The sequence below is a fragment of the Peromyscus californicus genome, unplaced genomic scaffold, assembly GCF_007827085.1.
Source record: "Peromyscus californicus insignis strain IS unplaced genomic scaffold, ASM782708v3 Scaffold_8__1_contigs__length_139910024, whole genome shotgun sequence".
In the NCBI taxonomy this organism is placed as follows: Eukaryota; Metazoa; Chordata; class Mammalia; order Rodentia; family Cricetidae; genus Peromyscus; species Peromyscus californicus.
The window spans coordinates 74,130,172-74,150,651 of NW_026294606.1; the positions used below are offsets into that span (position 1 = coordinate 74,130,172).

Here is a 20,480-nt window from a genome sequence, read left to right on the forward strand (position 1 = left end):
TTTTTCTTTGGTGCATCCGAGAAGAAAAATGCTACACTAGAGAGCGTGGCTGGTGCGCAGGCGTCACACAATAATCTCCAACACGCAGGCCGCGCCCCTGCAGGGGCGGAGCGAGCGGTCCGGTAAGGGGAGGAGCCGCGGGTCAGTGGGCGGGGCGTATCGGTCACGTGGCCGGCCTCGCGGCGCAGCGCAATCGGCGCAAGCGCAGATGCAGCGGCTCTGGGGCGGGCGTGCCGGCTGAGGCTGCCTTGGCGGTGCCGAAGCTGCTTTCCTTTCCTCTTCCTCTCCCTGGTCTTCTCTGGGTGGTTTACTTGGTGAGTTAATGGAGGAGGAAAGAAAGGCTAGCGGGCGTTGCCCTCGTATCCTTCCTTCCGTCGCGCCCGATCGGCCCCGCGAGGCCATCCACCTGTCGCACCGGCCCCGCGGCCCGCCCCGCGCTCCTCTATGTCTCCGGAGCGCAGGCGCGGGCGCCAGCCCACCAGCTTTTAGAAGAGGGCCTCCGGTTTTGCCCAGGTTTCAGCCCCCTGATCCCTTTTTGAGTTTTTTTTTTTTTTTTTTTTTTTTTCTCTCTGAGAAGTGTTTTTATTCCATTTTAAGCCATTTGCTCTTCCGTTCATGCTTATGCACTTGTAACTGCAAGCTCATTTGGAAGCCTTGACCCCAGTCACACACTGATTGGGGAGGGAAAATCCCTGTCTCTGAATCCCCTTGGGAACGTGTCCATCCGGGAAGTCCAGCGCATCTCTTCTGCCTGGTGGATGGGTTAAAAATGGCCCGGTGGCTTAGTGAGCTTTTCGGTTCCTACTTGAAAGGCTTCGCTCAATGCAAATCCTAATTTGAGGCTGTTGCTAAATTTTATTCTGTAAGAATAAAGAATAAATTTAATTTTCTGTTTTTCGATTTGATAGAGTTTAATTTTTCTGGGCAGCCCGTAGTTCAGATGAATGACCTTTTAGGGGTTAATTCTCCTTATTTCACATCACATTGAGTTTTTAAGAAAAACGTTTTATATAAATTTAGGTGTAAACAGAGACTACCCATTTTTGCCTTGGAAAAAAAATGGTTGCTCGTTTTCTTTTGGTTTAACATGGATAGAGAAAAATTTCTGTGGGGGAATCTGCTCCTGTGCATGCTAAAGTTTGAATTATGAATTCATAGAATGACAACAGTATTAACCAACTTGATAGTCATTAGTCAAGAAATATATACCTTCCTGACCTCGGGATTGAACCCAGGGATTCAGGTGTGTTAGGCCAGTGGTTGGAGCCATGTTGACACCTCAAGGCTTATACATATTCTAATTGGAAGGAATCTATATATGATTAAAGATATAAGAATGCAGCTTTCAATAAAGGGAAATGAAAAAGTTAACCCACATTATTCATGGATTCCGTATGTTAATATCCTGTTTGCTGAAGTTCTTTCATAATCTCCCAAATCAATACCTGGCCGCACATTTTTAGTTATTCGTGGACGTGCACATGGCAGTGAAAATTTTGAAGTGTGGTGTGTGTACATTCCCAGCTGAAATCAAACAAGGTGTTTGTTGTCTTGTTTGGGGTTTCAGTAACAGATACCCTTTTTATATTTTGTTCACTGACACGTATTTTGCGTTCTTATGGTGCTCTATAGTAGTTCCAAGTGTTGAAGAGACTGGTGTGTTTTACAGAGAAAACAGGTATGTTAAGATGAGCTTCATTCAGGCATGAGTTAGAGTGCTGCAGACTTAGTTCACAGTAATGAATGGGCTGTGTACGTAATGTCATTGCAGATAGGCATATGGAGTAGTGCTAATGTACTCATTCATGGGAAAAAGGATCGGAGGCTCATAGGAACCCAACCCAGCATTTCACCCAAGAGTGAACAGCGGCCTTGCTCGCCAGTTCAGGGCTAGCGATGGCGTTATAGAGCCTAATCACCTGAATGAGAAGCTTTCAGTAGTGTAGACGCAGAGAACTGTAGTGTAGACTCAGATTCAGCCAGATGTTCAAGAGTGGAGAGTCATTCCATCCTCTTTGGTCCTTTAGACTTGGGCAGAGAGGCTCCAAAGTCATTTTTATGGCTCAATATTACAAAGCAAAGTTTAGGATGTAGTTGAAGACGAGTTTTTCTTCAGGAAGGGCACTGTTTCACTTGTCACAGTGCTTGTCCGCCTTCTGCCAGTCTAACGGGGACCTTTACTGTGAAATGACAGTGAAGCAGAAATTAGAAATTGAGCTCCGTAGTAGCCTTGTTTTTATTTGGCTCTCCCAATGTCGTTTGTAAAGAGGAAATGAGAGAAAGTTGAAATGAGAGCGCGGGGGAGGTAAGGCCAAAGAAGACTGGAGACAAAGTTAATGTGCATGGTGTTTGCTTTTCCACTGTCTGCTCTTTATGGAATAGACATCAAGCAGCCAATATAAAGTTGAGTCAAACATCAAAGAGTCATTGTCCATGCAAGCAATAAAAACAAACCAGCTACTCAGGTATTACACAGTTCTTCTGGGGTGCGTGTGTATGTGTGTGTGTGTGTGTGTGTGTGTGTGTGTGTGTGTGTGTGTGTGTGTCTGTGTATTTGATGCATGTGTGTACCTAAGAGTATTACCTGTGCATAAATAGAAGATTAATTATGCTGTTCTGCACAGTTTCCTTAAAAACAGGTAGCACTAACACACAGTACCAGAGTACAGTTTTACAAATTGTTGAGTGATTTAAGTTAGAATTTTCCCTAGACTTTGCTTTATTCCAGAGAGTATATCAGACTGCATAGCAAAATTGTTTTTAATTTGGGGTAAGCACCACTGTTTTCTCTGAAAATTTATAAATGATATGCTTAGCCTTATCCCTGGAGAATTCAATTTGGTCTATAGATTCTTTGATATTTGTCATTGACTGGCAATGATTAATATTAATATTTTTGTGCTGGTCACCAGAATGTACGCTTTTCATTTATCACAGACCTATTTCAGTAGCTAAGATGTGTATGTGGGTGGCAGGTGCTTACAGGCTTTTCATGGTAACTTGGATGGGTAAGAAAATCTGAAAGAACAATTTAGGTTCTCATTTTATACCTTTTAGTTCTGATCTGCTCCTCATTAAACATACAATTAAATGATTAAAATCAGATGTCACTGTGAAAGATTTTGCAATCGTTGCTATTTGGTTATGTTGTCTTTTAATTTAAATTTATTTTATTTTGTATGTAGGAGTGTTGTGCTCACACAGATATCTGTGTGTCACGTGCCTGACTGGTGCCCATAGAGGTGAAAAGAGGGTACCAGATCCCCTGAAATTAGAGCTACAGATGGTTGTGAGCTGCTGTGTGGCTGCTGGAAATCAAATCCTGGTCCTCTGCAAGAACAAGTGCTCTTAACTTCCGAGCCACCTCTCCAGTTCTGGTTATGTTGTCTTTTATTGCTTGATGGTAAAAATACCTTTGTTACTATTAGCAAAATTCTTTGCTATTTTACTATAAATGTTGCAATAAAGAAAAGCCCAATATCTTAATCATTCAATAATAGATTTTAGAAACATGAAAAAAATAATTGTCTTGTGATTTACAAAGTTCAGGTACCATTTTGAAATATTTATGCATGAAATTTTATGATACTGTATAAAGTTCTGATTAACTTGAAGTTCTTTTGCATTGTAGACCCTACTTTTGCCAAGATCGGCTTTGGCTCAAACTTAATAGACTCTTCATCTGTGGTTCCTGTCAGTTTGTGTGTGTGCTTCAGTGGAGTTAAACACAACACCATACAAACCAAATAAGGAAATGAATTCTTTCTCTTGATAGGTCAGAGTGCTTGTAAGTAAAATTCAGAGTTAGCTTTTTAAAAATGGTCTAAAGATTTTATTGCAGAACAGACTTTAGGTAGTATCAATAGCAGTGTACTCTTGGAAACTTTTTATAATTAAATAGCCACTTAATATTTGATATAGTTTAGCTGCAAAATAGTTCTGTCAGGGAGCATGTAAAAAGCTCCAACTTCGTGCCTGTAAAGTTACCTCAGTCAATTTGAGAAATATTGCAAGTTATGATAAATTGAATTTTATTATAACAAAATGTTTGATATCTGGCATGTTTTGTTTTAAGGATGAGTACATTTCCAAAGACGGGCTGGATTGATATGGACAATTGTAGACCATCTCCATATGCCAAAAAAAGTTTTCTTTTCATCACTGAGTACCTTCCTGAGTTTCTTTATTTCTCTGAAGTCTAGAATTAAGTCCCACCATTAATGATGCTTATAGGAACATAAATGAAGACTTACAGTTTAGAAAATTGTTTATGCTTCTTATAAGCAAGTGTACTTGTTTATTCTAGTTTCCTGTTATGGCTTGTATGAGAAATTAATAAATAGTGATAGTCTATCAACATGATCATAAAAATAAGTTGAATATTAAGAGTGTGGCTCAGCTCTTATGAATTGCAAGTAATTATTACTACAACTCCACATATTCTCTGTATGTGTTATAAGCCAATAAATCATGACCCAGTACTTGTAACAGTGTTCCTACGGGAAAGACAGAGACTAATAGGACTTACTGTGTTTTTTTTTAAAGACTCTGTGATATGATATTTTTTGAATAAGATTTCTGCTCGTAAATATTTGCTTTTTGTAATACTAGGAGTCATACACATTTTTTTTTAGTTTTGTTTTATTGGTATCTTGAAATTTGAAAAGATATTAACAAAAATACTATGTGTTTTTTCTCAGACAGCCAAATAGACATAATAATAGAAGAGGGACAGGGAGGGAGGGATGGAAAAGGAGGGGGTGGAAGGGAATGGGAAGGGGTGGAGAAAGGGTCATCAGAGCCTGATAAAAGCATGATGGAAGCGGCCCAGTGAAGCTTGTTGCTTTGTGTAATTAATATGTCATAATTATAACAGTTTATAAAGAAGAATAGTTAGTATACAATGTGTCTATTATAATACTTTTTAAGTGTCTCATCAATTTGAAATATTTTGAACATCTTATGTGTTGAGGGCATGGATATAGTCAGTCCTATCAGAATTTTAACCATTTGTTGAAATAAGTAACCAAATGTCTTTTTTTTTTTTCTGTCTTGAAAAAGGCTAAAGCCAAGCATAGGTTGGCTTGGGCAGAAAAGTGCAATGCTGAACTTCACCAAATGTCGACACCTGAAACAGATAACGCAGAAGTGTTTTTCCAGTGTACCGGTTCAAGTGCGGACTCGCACACAACTCCTGCTTTCACGAGCCTTTGCACATCCAGAACCAGGAAAGTCATGGCACTCAACCCATGCTCTTCTTGGAGACAAAAATATTATCCTGATGGGGCCTCCTGGTGCAGGGAAAACAACAGTGGGCAGAATACTAGGTCACAAACTAGGCTGTTGTGTCATCGATGTGGATGATGATATCCTCCAGAAAACCTGGAACATGAGCGCTTCTGAAAAACTGCAGGATGTTGGTCATGAGCAATTTTTAGAAGAGGAAGGAAAAGCCGTATTAAACTTGTCTGCATCTGGAAGTGTGATTTCCCTCAGTAGGTCCAATCCCATGCACGATGCTAGCATGTGGCATCTGAAGAAAAATGGAATCGTTGTATACCTGGATGTGCCTCTAGTAGATATAATTAGTCGTCTGAAGTCAATGAAAATTGGTAGGATTGTCGGTCAGGACTCTGGAAGATCCATGAGAGACTTACTGAAGCACCAAAGACTGTACTATAAGAAGTGGTTTGATACTCGAGTCTTCTGTGAGAGCGGGGCTCCGGCTGAGGAGGTCGCGGACAAAGTGCTGGATGCGGTGAGGAGATACCAAGACGTGGACTCCGAGACGTTCATTTCAACAAGGCACGTTTGTCTTAAAGACCAGGACAAGAAGTTTCCACCAAAATACTTCAGCGAGGCAGTGATTGAGGGGCTGGCGTCCGATGGTGGACTCTTTGTTCCTGAGAAGGAGTTTCCAAAATTAAGCTCTGGGGAGTGGAAAAGCCTAATCAGAGCAACCTATATAGAAAGAGCACAGATACTTTTGGAAAGATGTATTCACCCTGCAGACATACCTGCCACCAAACTGGGAGAAATGATTGAAACTGCCTATGGGGAAAACTTTGCCTGCTCCAAAATTGCCCCCATCAGGCACCTTTCAGGCAACCAGTTCATCCTGGAGTTGTTCTATGGGCCGACGGGCTCCTTTAAAGATCTGTCTTTACAGCTCATGCCTCATATTTTTGCTTACTGTATCCCATCAAGTTGCAATTACGTCTTACTTGTAGCTACTTCTGGAGACACCGGGAGCGCAGTCTTAAATGGTTTTAGCCACCTTAATAAAAACGACAAGCAAAGGATAGCTGTGGTCACGTTTTTCCCAGAGACTGGAGTTAGTGAGTTTCAGAAGGCGCAGATAGTTGGCAGTCAGAGAGAAAACGGATGGGCCATAGGTGTCAGGTCAGATTTTGATTTTTGCCAGACAGCTGTAAAACAAATATTTCATGATTCTGATTTCACTGGCTTTCTGATTGTGGAATATGGAACAATCCTAAGTTCAGCTAATTCTATAAATTGGGCTCGACTGCTTCCCCAGGTAGTTTATCACGCATCTGCCTATCTTGATCTTGTGAGCCAAGGGTTTATTTCCTTTGGAAGCCCAGTAGATGTCTGTATTCCCACAGGAAACTTTGGCAACATATTAGCAGCAGTGTATGCCAAGATGATGGGCATCCCTATTCGAAAATTCATCTGTGCCTCTAATCAGAACCATGTTTTGACTGATTTCATAAAAACTGGACATTATGACCTAAGGGATAGGAAGTTAGCACAGACCTTTTCACCGTCAATAGATATTCTCAAACCTTCAAACCTGGAGCGACATTTATACCTGTTGGCTAACAAAGATGGGCAGTTAATGGCGGATTTGTTTAACCAGCTAGAGAGTCAGCTCCACTTCCAAATAGAGAGGATGCTAGTGGAGAAGCTTCAGGAGGACTTGGTTGCAGACTGGTGTTCTGAGGGAGAGTGCCTCGAAGCTATCAGCACCACCTACAACACGTCGGGGTACATTTTGGACCCACACACCGCCGTTGCAAAAGTGGTTGCAGACAGGACCCAAGACAAATCCTGCCCAGTGATCATCTCCTCGATAGCCCACTACTCCAAGTTTGCACCCGCTGTCATGCAGGCCCTGAAGATTAACGAACTCAACCAGACGTCGTCAAGCCAGCTTTGCTTGCTGGGCTCCTACAACGCATTACCGCCTCCTCACGAGGCTTTACGAGAGAGGATGAAGCAGGAAGGGAAGGTGGACTACCAGGTGTGTGCAGCGGATGTCAATGTCCTCAAGAGTCACGTGGAGAAGCTGATCCAAAATCGGTTCTTCAGGCAGTCCGAGTAGAGGATTTTTCTTGGTAAGAAGCAAAAATAAATCCCAAGAGTCGGTGTGGACTACAATAGCATTTTGTTTTGTGTAAATGTTTATGTGTGCATCTGTTGGAAATTCCGTGTCCTGATTCCCGGGACTGACCGTTACACCTGCGATGTACCTCCTCAGGTCCTCCGGAAGAGACAGATGCCAGCAGAGTCCCTGGAACCTTGTGCTGTCAAGGTTTCATTCTGCTCATGGGGGGTATGGCAGTGTCTCCTTCACCCCTACTTCTGAGAGGAACAAAGTATCTGGTATTTAGCTTGGCATTTAAAAATATTTAAGCACAGTTAAGTCCTGCATCTGTACCCATTCATTTACTGTTTATTCTTCAAACAGTTTGCTGCTTGAGATAGTTAACTCATGGAGAAGCAGGAAGTTCACTAAGATTAGAGTCATCGTTTTTTAACCCGTTCAGACTCCATTTTTGGACAGCAGTTGCTTACATATTTCCCAGACCATTCACTGCTCTTAGAAAGTTTGTAGTTAGGCCGATGAAGTTTGAAAATCAAGCCAACATTTAACTCTAGGGTGTAGCAGTCAACAGGAATAGTGAACACAGAAATAAAGAAAACCTACTTCAAGAGGAAGGTGTTCTCAAATCAGTAATGTCGAAAAGTTTTAATGAAAGTACAATTATAGACAGCCACCTTCTGTATTATTTGAAGTCTATTTCTATTGTCTCAGTTTTAAAGAACATTTTTGGACACCTAAATCCACACAAATTGATGCAAATGCATAATGTCCGTTACTGTGTAGTGGCAGTGATTTTAACTGTGACCTGTGTGTGTATTTCCTCAATAATTTACTTTCTGGATTAAAGGTTGTCACCGACCTGAAGTGCAATGGGCTACTCTCCACCACAAGATGGCATTCCTCACAGACTGGGTCTTTGCTGATGTCATTCTGCTTCTAGTTACTGTACAGAGACATAATATTAAAAATTAAAATGATAAAAAAGATTAATAGTTTTCATGGGTAAGGAGCAATTTGTTTTACAAGTTTGAAATTAAACCAATTACATATTAGTATCAGATCTCTGGCTTTGGCTTTTAAAATGGAGTTCTAAAGCCTGTAGTGGAGGCTGGGAATATCCCAGTACAGTGTTTGCTTAGCATGCACAGAACCCTGGGTTTGATCCTCAGCACATAGGAAGGTGGAGGCAGGATTTAAAAGTCATGTGTGGCTACATAGTTTGAGGCCAGCCTGGTATACATGAGCTCCTGTCTGAAAAGGAGGGAAAAAAAAAAAGCCAGAAATGAAAAACCTGAAGCAGTTTATAATGGAGACTCAAAGCTCTGTGGGTATTTGTGTATACAGTCTATCATTTCAGAATATTTACTTCAGTGGATATACTTAGAAAATCATCCTAATGCTGCTGTGTGCATGGTAATGCAGTCTCAAAAATAACGGGATAACGTTAAGTTTTGGACTTGATCTTTGGACTCAACAACTAATGGAAGAACACATGAAGGCTAAGTGATGTACAACACAAAATAACTGCTGCAAAGTAGTGTGTGAAGTGGAAAGCAAATGATACAGCCAGGTGGGGTAGAATTGAACACAAAAAGAAATGAGGTGTGGTGGCACACACCTGTGGTTCCAGCACCAGGGAAGCTGAGGCAGGAGGATTGTGAGCTTGAGACTAGCCTGTGCTACATAGTGATACTCAGTCTTTGAATAAATAAATGAGCTAACAAGAGGAAAATATTGCTATGAGGTAACCAGGGTTCCATAACAGATGGAGTCCTGAAGGATAGTTTTTGGAAGTCAGGCAGCAGAGAGAAAATTCTGTGTCTGCCTAATTTACTCTCATTTGGTTCTGTTGGTGTCTAAATGGTTATCTGGTGTCTTCATGATGGCCTTTGGTTCGCCATCATCCCTCAGCTCCTCTTTTTTTGTTTGTTTTGAGACAGAGTCTCACTATGTAGCACTGGCTGTCCTGGAATGCACTCTGCAGACCAGGCTGGCCACAAACTCACAGAGATCCACTTGCCTCTGCTTCCCAAGTGCTGGGACTAAAGGTGTGTGCCGCTATGCCCGGCTTCAGCTCCTTGTAGAGGGAGATGAGCAGCAGTGTTCGCTCACTCTCCTCCCGGGCGATTTAGGTGGCAGTCCTCCTTTCAAGGGCTAGTGTCCAGATGAGAGCCTTGTGTCCAGTTCCCTTCAGCTCTGACAATGTGCTTCATTCTAATATCTTGCTCCCTTTCTCTCCTGTTTCTTCAGCGTCTCCAAGGGAGCCTGACTTCCTGGGGCATTTAGATGCTCTTTTCATAGTTTAGCATTCATACAAAACCTCTCCAAGCACCCACACTTCTACCCATCTACATTTCTCCATGTTCTAAGCAAGATTTAGTGCTGCCAAAGGCTGTATGATCCCATTTTCTCATGTCCACTATACAGTGTGGTGTAGGGTGGGTATTCCACTATACAGTGTGGTGTAGGGTGGGTACTCCATTTTACAGTGTGGTATAGGTGGGCACTCCACTGTGCAGTGTGGTATAGGGTGGGTACTCCACTGTGCAGTGTGGTATAGGGTGGGCACTCCACTGTACAGTGTGGTGTAGGGTGGGCACTCCACTGTACAGTATGGTATAGGGTGGGTACTTCACTGTGCAGTGTGGTGTAGGGTGGGTACTCCACTGTACAGTGTGGTATAGGGTGGGCACTCCACTGTACAGTGTGGTATAGGGTGGGTATTCCACTGTACAGTGTGGTGTAGGGTGGGCACTCCACTGTGCAGTATGGTATAGGGTGGGCACTCCACTGTGCAGTGTGGTGTAGGGTGGGTAGTAAATACTGAGGTACTTGAGTCTCTGGAATGAAGAGCAGAATGCCACACAGACATTTTCTTCTGTGCCACTTCTTAGCATTTATTCTTCCTCCAAGAAGTAACGACCCCAAATTTTATGTTTGAAGTCAGTTCCTTTTTTTAATATATTGTTTTGCTTTGTTTATTTTTTAACTTCGTCAACTTTTATGTAAATGAAATCATACTGCATCATCTATTTATTTTGCTTGGACACTTAAAAATTATCACAGCCAGATGAATTAAGCTATGGCTCATTGACTTTTCTTAGTGTAAAATAAATTCTTGTATCCAATGAATATATCATTTTGTAGAATTCTAATACTGTGTTATATCTTGACATTACAATAAGAATGTGTATATGAAATTATTTTACAATATCATGGCTACAGTGAATTTATAAGACTTTGAGAAGCAAATAAGATTTTTGTTTTGTTTTGCTTTTCGAGACAGGGTTTCTCTGTGTAGTCCAGGCTGTTCTGGAACTCACTCTATAGACCAGGCTGGCCTTGAATGTAGAGATCCACCTACCTCTGCCTCCCCAGTGCTGGGATTAAAGGCATGTGCCACCACCAATGGGCTGCAAGTAAGATTTTTGATTGTACATTTTAGAAATTATAAAATGATTAAATCAAAATAAAATAGTATTGTATGATGTTTTATAGTTTAATAGTTACCCACTGAAAAATCATGGATGGTGTAGTGCTGCCCTAAATCCACTGACACACTTATTTTATAATTCAGACTACTTGTTGTCACCATAACAAAAGTAGCTTTTTATGTTGACATCAAACCCATATAAAGTAATACTATTTTCGTTTCCATCTAGTAACATGAATAAAATCTACATATGCAATAATCATTTTTGGGCCCCATATATACTCTATAAACTATTAAAATCATTAGCTTTATCCCTTCGATATTTTTACTTTAAAAACAGATTCCTTCAAAAACAAACTTCTCACTTAAAAAAAAAAAGTAGCAAATGTAACAGAAAAGAGAACCACCAAAGAGGGTTGCTTCCTGCAGAAGGTTGCTTTTGGTTGTTAGCTGTCTTTAATTTGTGAGTCTGGGGCCTGGAGTGATGGCTCAGCTGTCAAGAGCACTGGCTACTCTTCCCAAGGACCCAGGCTTGATTGCCAGCACCCCACATGGCATCTGTATCTCCAGTTCCAGGGGATGCAGTCCTCTCTCCCTGCTAATGCAGGTACCAGACAGGTGCATGAGGCACAGACATACATACAGGCAAAACACACATAAAAATTATAAAATGAATCCAAAGTTTAAAATTTAAGTGAAAGTTAAATAAGCAAACAGGGCTGGCGGGAAGATGGCCCAGAACGTGGTGTGGAGGATTCAGTTTGAAGCAAAGGGTGTCTGAAGCTTTGAAGATGAAGCTAAAAAGCCAGGCAAGATCCATGGGTTTAAACATTTCTGAAAGCTATGTGATGTAACTGGAGGAGTTTAAGTTGAATACTGTAGTCCTTTTTTAAAAGTTATGTTAAAAGTTATTTTATGAGCACAAGTGTTTTGGGTGGGGAAAGACCGCATAAATAAATACTCTCGTACCTTATTTTGACTGGAGATTTCTTCCCTGTCAAACCTTTGTGCAGTGGTAACAAGTGGGGTAGTGGGCCTAACAGCCTTCCAACCTTATTCATTCCTCTGTCCTTTGAAAGCAGTATTGGCAATCAGTGAGCCATCTCCCCATCCCCACTCCTCTGCCGTTAGCAGAGGCACCACAGTGAGAAGAAAAGCAAGGATCCGAGTAATAAGTCCCTTAACTCGGAGACGGACTTGCCTGTTTTAGAACTTTCTGGTTATAAAAGGGAAGAAAGACCTTGAATTTCAGGTTTGGATTTTAACTTTTCCTTTTCTTGAACACTTTCCAGCAATCTCTTTTTTAAAGTAGTTTTTTTTTATTTATACACAAATGTGTGTGTGTGTGTGTGTGTGTGTGTGTGTGTGTGTGTGTGTGTGTGTGTACCACATGTAGGCCTGTGGACCCCCTGGAACTGAAACTGAAGTATAGACAGTTGTAAGTCACCATGTGGGTGTTGGGAATTGACCCTGGATCCTTTACAAGAGCAGTAAGTGCTTTTAACCACTGGGCCATCTCTCCAGTCCCACTCTTTGGCAATCTTAAGGACTACTTTCTTCTTTCATTTTATGGTAGTTGTTGGTTGGTTGGTTGGTTGGTTGGTTTGGGTACCTAAAAAGTAGCAGTGAGAGCAAGTATTTATGGTTTCTGCAGCTTCCCTAACAAGTATACAAAGCACAGAGGAAAGCACACAGGACAGGGTTGGCTAGGCCGTATTTAATTGCTTCATGCCCCATAGAATATTCTCCTGGCCACAGTATTTGTTATAGTTTCTGCCTTTTATCTCTGGATTGCCTTACATATAATTTCTGAAGTATTCTTCAAGGTCAAGACCTTGCACCTCCCGCACCCCAACTCCACACAACAGAAATTGTATAATACTGTTAGTACAAATAGCATCCCCACAATTCCCCTGCAAATCTTCTGTGGGAACAATTAGGGAAGTCCCACAGCTACATCTGGCTCTCCCATGAAACCACAGGTCATAGGGGTAGAAGTCAGTCAAGCAATATTAGCAAGAAAAGAGTTGAGAGCGTATACTGGAAACTTTTAATTGGAAAGTGGGAAAATAAACACAGAGATAAAAATGGCTGCGGTTTTAGAGGCAGCCAGAGGAGGATTGTTAGAGCCCATCTCCATCCTGCCTGCAGATGCCACATCATGTCAGGGGCATATAAGCTTATAGAAAGCGAATGGGAGTGAGTTCTGAGTCTAAGCGTTTCATGACAAAGGCTAGGCACAACACCACTGGACCTAGGCCCACATAAGGAAGAACATGCCGAGAAGAAGCTGAAATCCCCGTCAGGGTCCTGACACCAAGCAGAAGTTGCTGATGAGAAGCAGAGTCCCACAGAGGCAGAGGCCCAAACTGAAGTCAAACCAGATTAGATTCTGTTTGGGAGCCAGAGGGCTGTTCTTAGCCCACAAGACACTTCAAGTGGTGTGATCAGGCTAAGATTTCATGGCAGCCTGGGAATCAGGGAGACACAAGGGCCTCTTCCCAATCCATTCTTAGATGTTGGTCACCAGTGGGAAAGGAATTTTTGTATGGCTTTGTCTCAATGGCTTTTTAAAAAAATTGTTTCATTTTTTGAGACAGGGTTTCTTTGTACAGCCCTGGCTGTCCTAGAACTCACTGTGTAGACCAGGCTAGGCTCCCAAGTGCTGGGATTAAAGGTGTGTGCCACCACACCCAGCTAAACACCTCCATGATTTTGAGTAAAGGTCAAACTACATTTTTTCTCTGTTTTTGTTTTAGATTTTTTGTTTGTTTGTTCATGTGTGTACATATGTCTCCATGTGTGTATGCACACATGTGTGTGAGGACCCCAGGAGGCCAGAAGGGGTCATCTGATCCCTACAGCTGGAGTTGTAGGCAGCTGGGAGTCACCCAATGTAAGTAGTGGTAATCAAACTCTAAACTTCCTCGGCAAATCTTTTTTTTTTTTTTTTTTTTCTCGAGACAGGGTTTCTCTGTGTAGCTTTGCGCCTTTCCTGGAACTCAGTCTGTAGCCCAGGCTGGCCTCGAACTCACAGAGATCCACCTGCCTCTGCCTCCCGAGTGCTGGGATTAAAGGCTCAGCAAATCATTTTTAACTTGACTGGATTTAGAATCCCTTAGGAGATGGGTGAGGCAAAGCTCTGGATGTGTGTGGAGGACTGAGTGAGAGCGAAGTCTGCCCCTGAAGACAAGAGGCACCATCTCATGGGCAGGGACCCGGGACAGAATAAAAGGGAAAGCAGAGAACCAGCATCCCTTTTTTTTTCCTGCCTCCTGAAGTGCCATGGTGTGACCTGCTCTGCCACACTCTTCCCCACTGTGGTAGACTAAAGCCTCTGAAAAGGGGAGCCAAATAAGCAAATCCTCATTCAACTTTGTTTTTTTTCCTCAGGTACTTGGTTACAGCCATAAGAAAAGCAATGAATACACAGGATAAATTATGAAATGTCTTTATGTCTCATCTCTAAAATGAGGATCATGAAGTCAAAAGGTTGTTGGGAGGGTTTACTGTAGATCATTCGGAAAGTGCCCTGCCCATAAAGCAGGCGCTTTATAGCTGAGCTGTTAGCTTGTTCTCCGGGGGATTCTCCAAGCTAGTTATTAGTCACCAGCAAGGAACTTGAGCACCTTGTTAGGTGCTGGGAAAAAACTTGATAAACAAAGTATACATGGTTTCAGGAGATAACAGTGGAACTGGATTTGGAAATCTGGGTAAGGATCCATAGGTCAAAACCAAATGGCAAAAACGAATGGGAAGGAGAAAAAAGGCCAGTGAAACAATGTATCAGAGAACAATAATTCTCTCAGCTAAGGTCGGAAATAGGGAGTGAAGAGGATCTTGGAAAGATGGGGAGGGAAACCATGTCACCCCAAGAATCATGTGACGGTAATGACAGGAGCCAGCAGAGCCATGCCAGATGAGCTGTGCCAAGGAGACAGTGAAACCCAGGATCAGATACCCGGAGATGTGGGGAATGTCTTAAAATGACATAATGGTGTCAAAAACAACGAAAGGATTTCTAGAAAAGCCAACCCTCCCCATGACATCTGGTAAAGTGTTACAATCTGTGTGGTGGCTGAACCACCCCATCAGTGAGGATTTGCTGGACCAAAGCCCCAGAGGAGCCTTGAAGAGAATCAATCACCGTATCATATTTGCCCCTCGACACATTCTGATTTTGGAAGCAAAGCTGGAGACCAAGCAGAGATTTTTTTTCAGACTCAAAGTAAAGGAGGAGAAAATGAAAGAAAAGAAATCTATGAAGTCCAGGGCCCCAAGGAAGAGAGTGCCCGGAAAGCCCCCAGCTTTCAGTTGAAGCCTCAAAGTAGGTTGAACTAATCACCGCCCTTAAAACTTTCATAGAAATTTCAGAGTCAATTTTAGTTACTTTATATTTAAAAAAGCTAGTTATATTTTTATTGTGTGAAACTAATTTGAGGAAAATTGATGTAGTAATTTGTAGTAATTACCGTAGCCAATAACATGAGAGGCAGTTCCACTTGGACAGACAATCCCAGAAGGCAGTTCGACTGTGTCATAATTTCTCCCTTGACAATGTACCTGCAGGTTCTCTGTTACTTCTATAAAATGCCCGAGGTCATCAACTTCAACAAGAGGAGCGGTCTCTTTGGGCTTTTGGTTTGGGCCTGTTCAGACTATGATCAGTTGGTCCCGTCTCTTGTATTACACCGTGGTGAGAGGCAGAGGGAGAGACTGCTCTCCTCCTGGCTTAAAGCAAAGCGGCAGGAATGGACTGGAGTCCTGCAGCTCCCTCTGGGAGGATGACCCCAAAGACCAGAAACTGACTATTCTCCCCATGGAAAAACGTTGCTGTCCATCAGCACTGTGGGCTGGGGAAGAAGCCTTTCACACATTGTCCGTTAGGCTAATCTCTAGATGTTTCATGGTTTCCACTGCTGCTGTAAGTGGTCTCTTGGCTACAAGTAGTTATGTAATAGAGTATAAGTGACGCAGACAGAGGCATAGTTTATTATAATTTGATATCAAACACCGTTGTTAAGCTTTCATACCTTTCGTTTTTGTTTTTTAGATAAATAGATAATCATATCAGCTTCAAATTACAGCTTTTTACCCTCCGCCTCTTCTCTTTTTTTCCTCCAAAATGTTGGCTAGAATCCCGGCACTTTGAGAGATACTGGTACTGGGTGCCCTTGTTTATGATCTGAGTTAGATCCCTAAGAACCACTGGAACACACACACACACACACACACACACACGAGTGAAATAAACATTTTTAAAAATGAAAGTTCCAGATGACAAATAGTGAAGAAGGGCCATCCTTTTTGATGGCCCTCAGACCTTATACTCTCCCGGTCCTTATGAAAGGCTAGCTGATGTTACTAGAATATACAAAAAATAGGTTACTAGGCTCCTTTTTCTGAGTTTCATGTTCCTTTACAAACCATCTTTTATTTATTTATTTTTAAATTGTCTATATGTAATCAGTATCAGCTAAATAGCTAGCCTTTTCCCATATCTGTAATTGTAGGAGAAATGCCATAAAACTTAAAATTAGGGTTTAAAAATAAGAAGAGGGCTGGGACTGTAGCTCAGTTAGTAGAACTCTTGACTGGTATGTATGAGACCCTGGGTTCAATCCCCAGTATCATGTAAACTGGGTGTGGTGGCACACACCTGTAATCCCTGCACCCGAGAGGCAGAAGCAGGAAGCTCAGAAGCGTAAGGCCATCTTTGGCCACCGAGAGAGTTCAGTGGTAACCTGGGTGGGATACATGAGACCCTATCTCAACAAAAACAGAATGAAATCACATGAGATTAAACACTTTAAATTTATTGAATGGAAATAGTGATAATAGTGTCTTTGAAATTAGACTAATGGGCTGTTCTGTTAGCTTACTGATGCACTGACTTCCTGTGAGCCACAGAGACAGCACAGTCAGGCTCCTGCCGTGTGCTACAGAATAAGAAAGAGGTGGCAAAGATTCTTGAACTCTCTCATTTTTACTTTCTTCCCAAGCAAAACAGGAAATACAGCAGTCATTTAGTGTAGAACAGAACTGGTAAAAGTTTCAAATTATCAGAAGATATAAATGTAGTCTAGGTTTGAGAAAGGTTGAAATGCATTTTACAGTGTGTGTGTGGTGGGGGGCATCATTAAAGTTAACGTCTTTGTTAAAGTATTATCTTTGTACTGGTCAACTATACCCAAAAAAAAATCTAATTCAGTTCAAATTTCTTACTATTTACTGATAACATATTCTTACTCTTGTCTAATACAAACAGACTCAGAAAATGAGACATTTCATTTATGCATGGAATGTACAAGCGTCTATACTAACAATGCTGAAAAGTAAACAGAAGTGTAAAACTGAGCATACTAGTAAGTCTTGAACAAAGGACAAATGATTTTAGGAACTCATTGGTTTTCTGATTTCTGAAGTAAATCTCCTCCCTTGCTTTTCCTTTATTAAGAGAAAATGAATGTTTCCATATTTGAGATCAAAGTGCAAGTTTATATTCCCACAGAACTGTGCTGGGTCCTTTCTCGAATGTGGGGGAGAGAAATCGCCAGGCCCCTGAAGCCAATAAGGCTAGAAGGTTTGGAGGAAAGCTTGTTTTTCCTAGCTCGCCATGAACCTGTGTCTCCCCCTGATCTTTGAAATGATTCTGCAGTCCACTGCTAGGATACTCAATGGTGTAGACAGACACATCTGCACCTGCAACATGCATAATCTACATATTAGAAAATAATAGTATGTTTTACTTTAAAAATGTAAAAAAAAAATTACATTGCATTACAGAATTCTAATATAAGCCTCAAAGGAACAGAACAGAAAGCGAGTTTGCCATTAATTTGAAAGCAGTGTTCCTTAGAATGCCCAGGTGGGGTGTGCAGAGGCATGGACTAGAAAGCCGTCTTACTGTGTAACATCCTGGTCAGTGAGAAATGACTGCCCGAGTCTAACTGCTTGATAAGAAAAAGCAAACCTAACTCAAGACATGGAAGGTAACCGGTTTCATTTGGGCTTGACGAAAGTTTCCTTCTTCATGTCTTCTTTTACACCTTTCATTTGTATTTTAAATGTATGAGTATTTTGCCTGTACATGTTTGGGTACTGCATACAACTAGTGCCCACAGGGCCCAGAAGAAGGCATCAGAACCTCTGGAACTGGACTTACAGACAGTTGTTAGCCATCATGTGAGTGCTGGGATCTGAACTCCCGTCCTTGGGAAGATCAGCAGTGCTCTTAACCATTGAGCCATCGCTCCAGCCCTCTTTAAGGTTTCTTGTGCAAGCATTAAATATCTAGTTTGGTAAGACACAGTGTTGACTGAACATGTTCTGAATCTACAGAAATTCTCACTTGGTGAGTGAATATATACCAGTCATTGGGTTATACAAAAGAATGGAAAAAATGAAAGTTTATTTTTCAGTGAGACACCAACTTCCTTTTAAAAATCTTTTTACTGTAAATTGGCAAATTAAAATTGTGTATAATTACATATATTGACAGATTATAATTATAAATATAATTGTCTTTAAAAGGTACAAAGTGATATCATAATATATGTGTATAATTTAGAATTAATTAAATCGACATGATTAACACATACATCACTTCAAACACTTAACTTGTGTGTGTGTAGCAAAAACATTTAAAATGTATTCTTTTAGTAATTTGAAACATGTCATGCATAATTACTAATTGTAGTCACTGTGCCGTGTAATAGACACACACACACACACACAAATTCTTATTTCTCCTGTCTAACTGAATCTTATTTCTCTTTGACCAATGCCCCACCCATCCCCAGCCCAGCCTCTCTGAACCTGAACCTGGACCTTGACTTTTTTTTCCCCCTTTGGCTGAGTTGGCTAGCCAGCAAGTCCCAGTGATTCCCCTGTCTCCACTCCCCCCATAGGACTGGAGTTAAAGGCACATCCCAGCTTTTTTTACATGGGTCCTGGAGATTTGAACCTAGTGCCCTTATCCACTGAACCGTTTCCCAGCCCAGGACTATTTTCTGATTACAGATGTAAGGCATGCTCTTTCTTCAAAGGTTGAGGATAAACAACCGCTTTAGACTTTAGAATGTTGCTTTCCCATTTGCAAGGATCTAATTCCCTTGCTTCCCCATGAGGTAGCTGATTCTTTGTCTCCGCTTTAGGCATTCGGAACAGAGGTTCTGAAGATCTGGAGATGTCTTGGCTCTCAAGTCAAGGACCAGAACTCACACTTGAATCTTCCCATTTCAAACTCATTGGGTTTTTCTAAAAATATTTTACCACAGTGCTTTGGTTCTCTGCTTTTTCAAATCCCCGGAGTGAGTGACAACCCTCACAAGTCACTCTGTTCACGACATTTCTATTTAAATACGAATGTTCATGGATATTTTAAATCCATTTTTCTTGTGTGCTGAAGTTAGATAGGGAACCGAAATGCATTCTATTTGCCTTAGATGCCAATCTCCAAAAAACATGGTGCTGATTTTGAGCCCCTTTGCCATAGCCCATCTCCCTTCCATGCCAAGGCACACACCTCCAGGGCCAGCAGGCTCTCCTTAGACATGCGCTGGTAAGTGTGTTTATACTGCTCCCATGTGGTACAGTCTATATGAGCCTTCTCCACAGGTGTGAAGCTTCACACTAAACTCAGGGAGCAATGTGCAAACAAATAAACCATGGCAACCACAAAACAAACGGAGAGTGTGAAGTGGCTGCGTTGGGGGTGGAAGGGCAGGATGCTCTGAATGATGACAAGAGACCCTGTAGCAACACTGGTGATCAGAAACAGCAGACAGAAAGGACACCAGGCTAGCTCGTTCACGCCCCTTCGGCGCTCTGATGGTCTCGGTTCACTTTCGTTTAACAGGCTGTTCCTGGAGTGCCGCCAACTGTCGGCTACCTTTCCTGAGAGGAGCTTAAGCTGAGCACGAAGCCAGCTCCTGGGCAGTGGCTGCGTCTCACTCACACAAAGGCTGCCGGGAGGATGTGTGCTCTTCCCACCTTCACATTGCTGTATATTCCTGGTGCCATCTTTGGTCTCCTTCAAGATACACACGAGTTGTCCTCTCTTCACAAACGAGGAATCTAAGGCTCTGTGGGTAAGCGAGCTGGTTTCCATCATCCACGAGTGAGAAAAAGAGTCAGAATTTGAACCCAGGTCTGCTGGAAATCAAAGCCTGTGCTCTGCCCCAGGGGTTCCCAGGTCCATGGAGGGAGAAGACACGCCCAGGGTCAGTTCCACTGCAGACTCAGCTGTACAGATTGCTAAAATCAGGGGCCGGTGGCAAGTCTTGGGCTGGGTGTACTGGTGAATTCGTATTTGGGGGCTAACTAGGGATTTCAGAGGGGTTCTAGAAGATGGACATCACCAGGTTTAGTGAAGAGGATACAAGGTGTGAGTCTCCATCTGGGAAAAGGAAGCTGGTGTCACAGCCCTGCAAGCAGGTGAGAAGATAAGGGGATTGTTTAGGGGTGTGGTTTAGAGGGAGAGAAGTCTGGAAGGCCAGGAGATTACGTTAGGGGAAGGACTGGAATGCTGGGAATTCTAATAAAAGCAAGAGTTAAGAACTGTCCGATTTACTGAAATGTTAGTGTCATGGAATTTGGGGCAGTGACCTTACGTGGAGGCAGTAAGGTGACGGTACAGAAGTATTTAATTTTGTGTGCACTAACGGCGTGGCACTAACCTCTACGCTAGATCTTAAA

At 42.1% G+C, this 20,480-nt stretch overlaps 1 protein-coding gene across 7 annotated transcripts; it reads left to right on the top strand.

Annotated features, from left to right (window-relative positions):
* Positions 1–184: 184 nt before the first annotated feature.
* Positions 185–19,798, top strand: Thnsl1 (threonine synthase like 1). 7 transcript variants are annotated; one of them, XM_052728810.1, is made up of 4 exons: positions 185–314; positions 3,186–3,403; positions 5,062–7,358; positions 19,642–19,798. In XM_052728810.1, the coding sequence occupies exon 3, from the start codon at positions 5,102–5,104 to the stop codon at positions 7,343–7,345; it is 2,244 nt and encodes a 747-aa protein (XP_052584770.1). In that variant the 5' UTR covers positions 185–314; positions 3,186–3,403; positions 5,062–5,101; the 3' UTR covers positions 7,346–7,358; positions 19,642–19,798. The 7 variants fall into 7 exon arrangements, with proteins under 7 accessions (XP_052584770.1, XP_052584768.1, XP_052584769.1 ...); XM_052728808.1 differs by lacking the exon at positions 19,642–19,798 and adding an exon at positions 3,632–3,787 and having other exon boundaries at positions 5,062–8,019; XM_052728809.1 differs by lacking the exon at positions 19,642–19,798 and adding an exon at positions 3,632–3,787 and having other exon boundaries at positions 3,186–3,242; positions 5,062–8,019.
* The last annotated feature ends 682 nt before the right edge of the window (positions 19,799–20,480 follow it).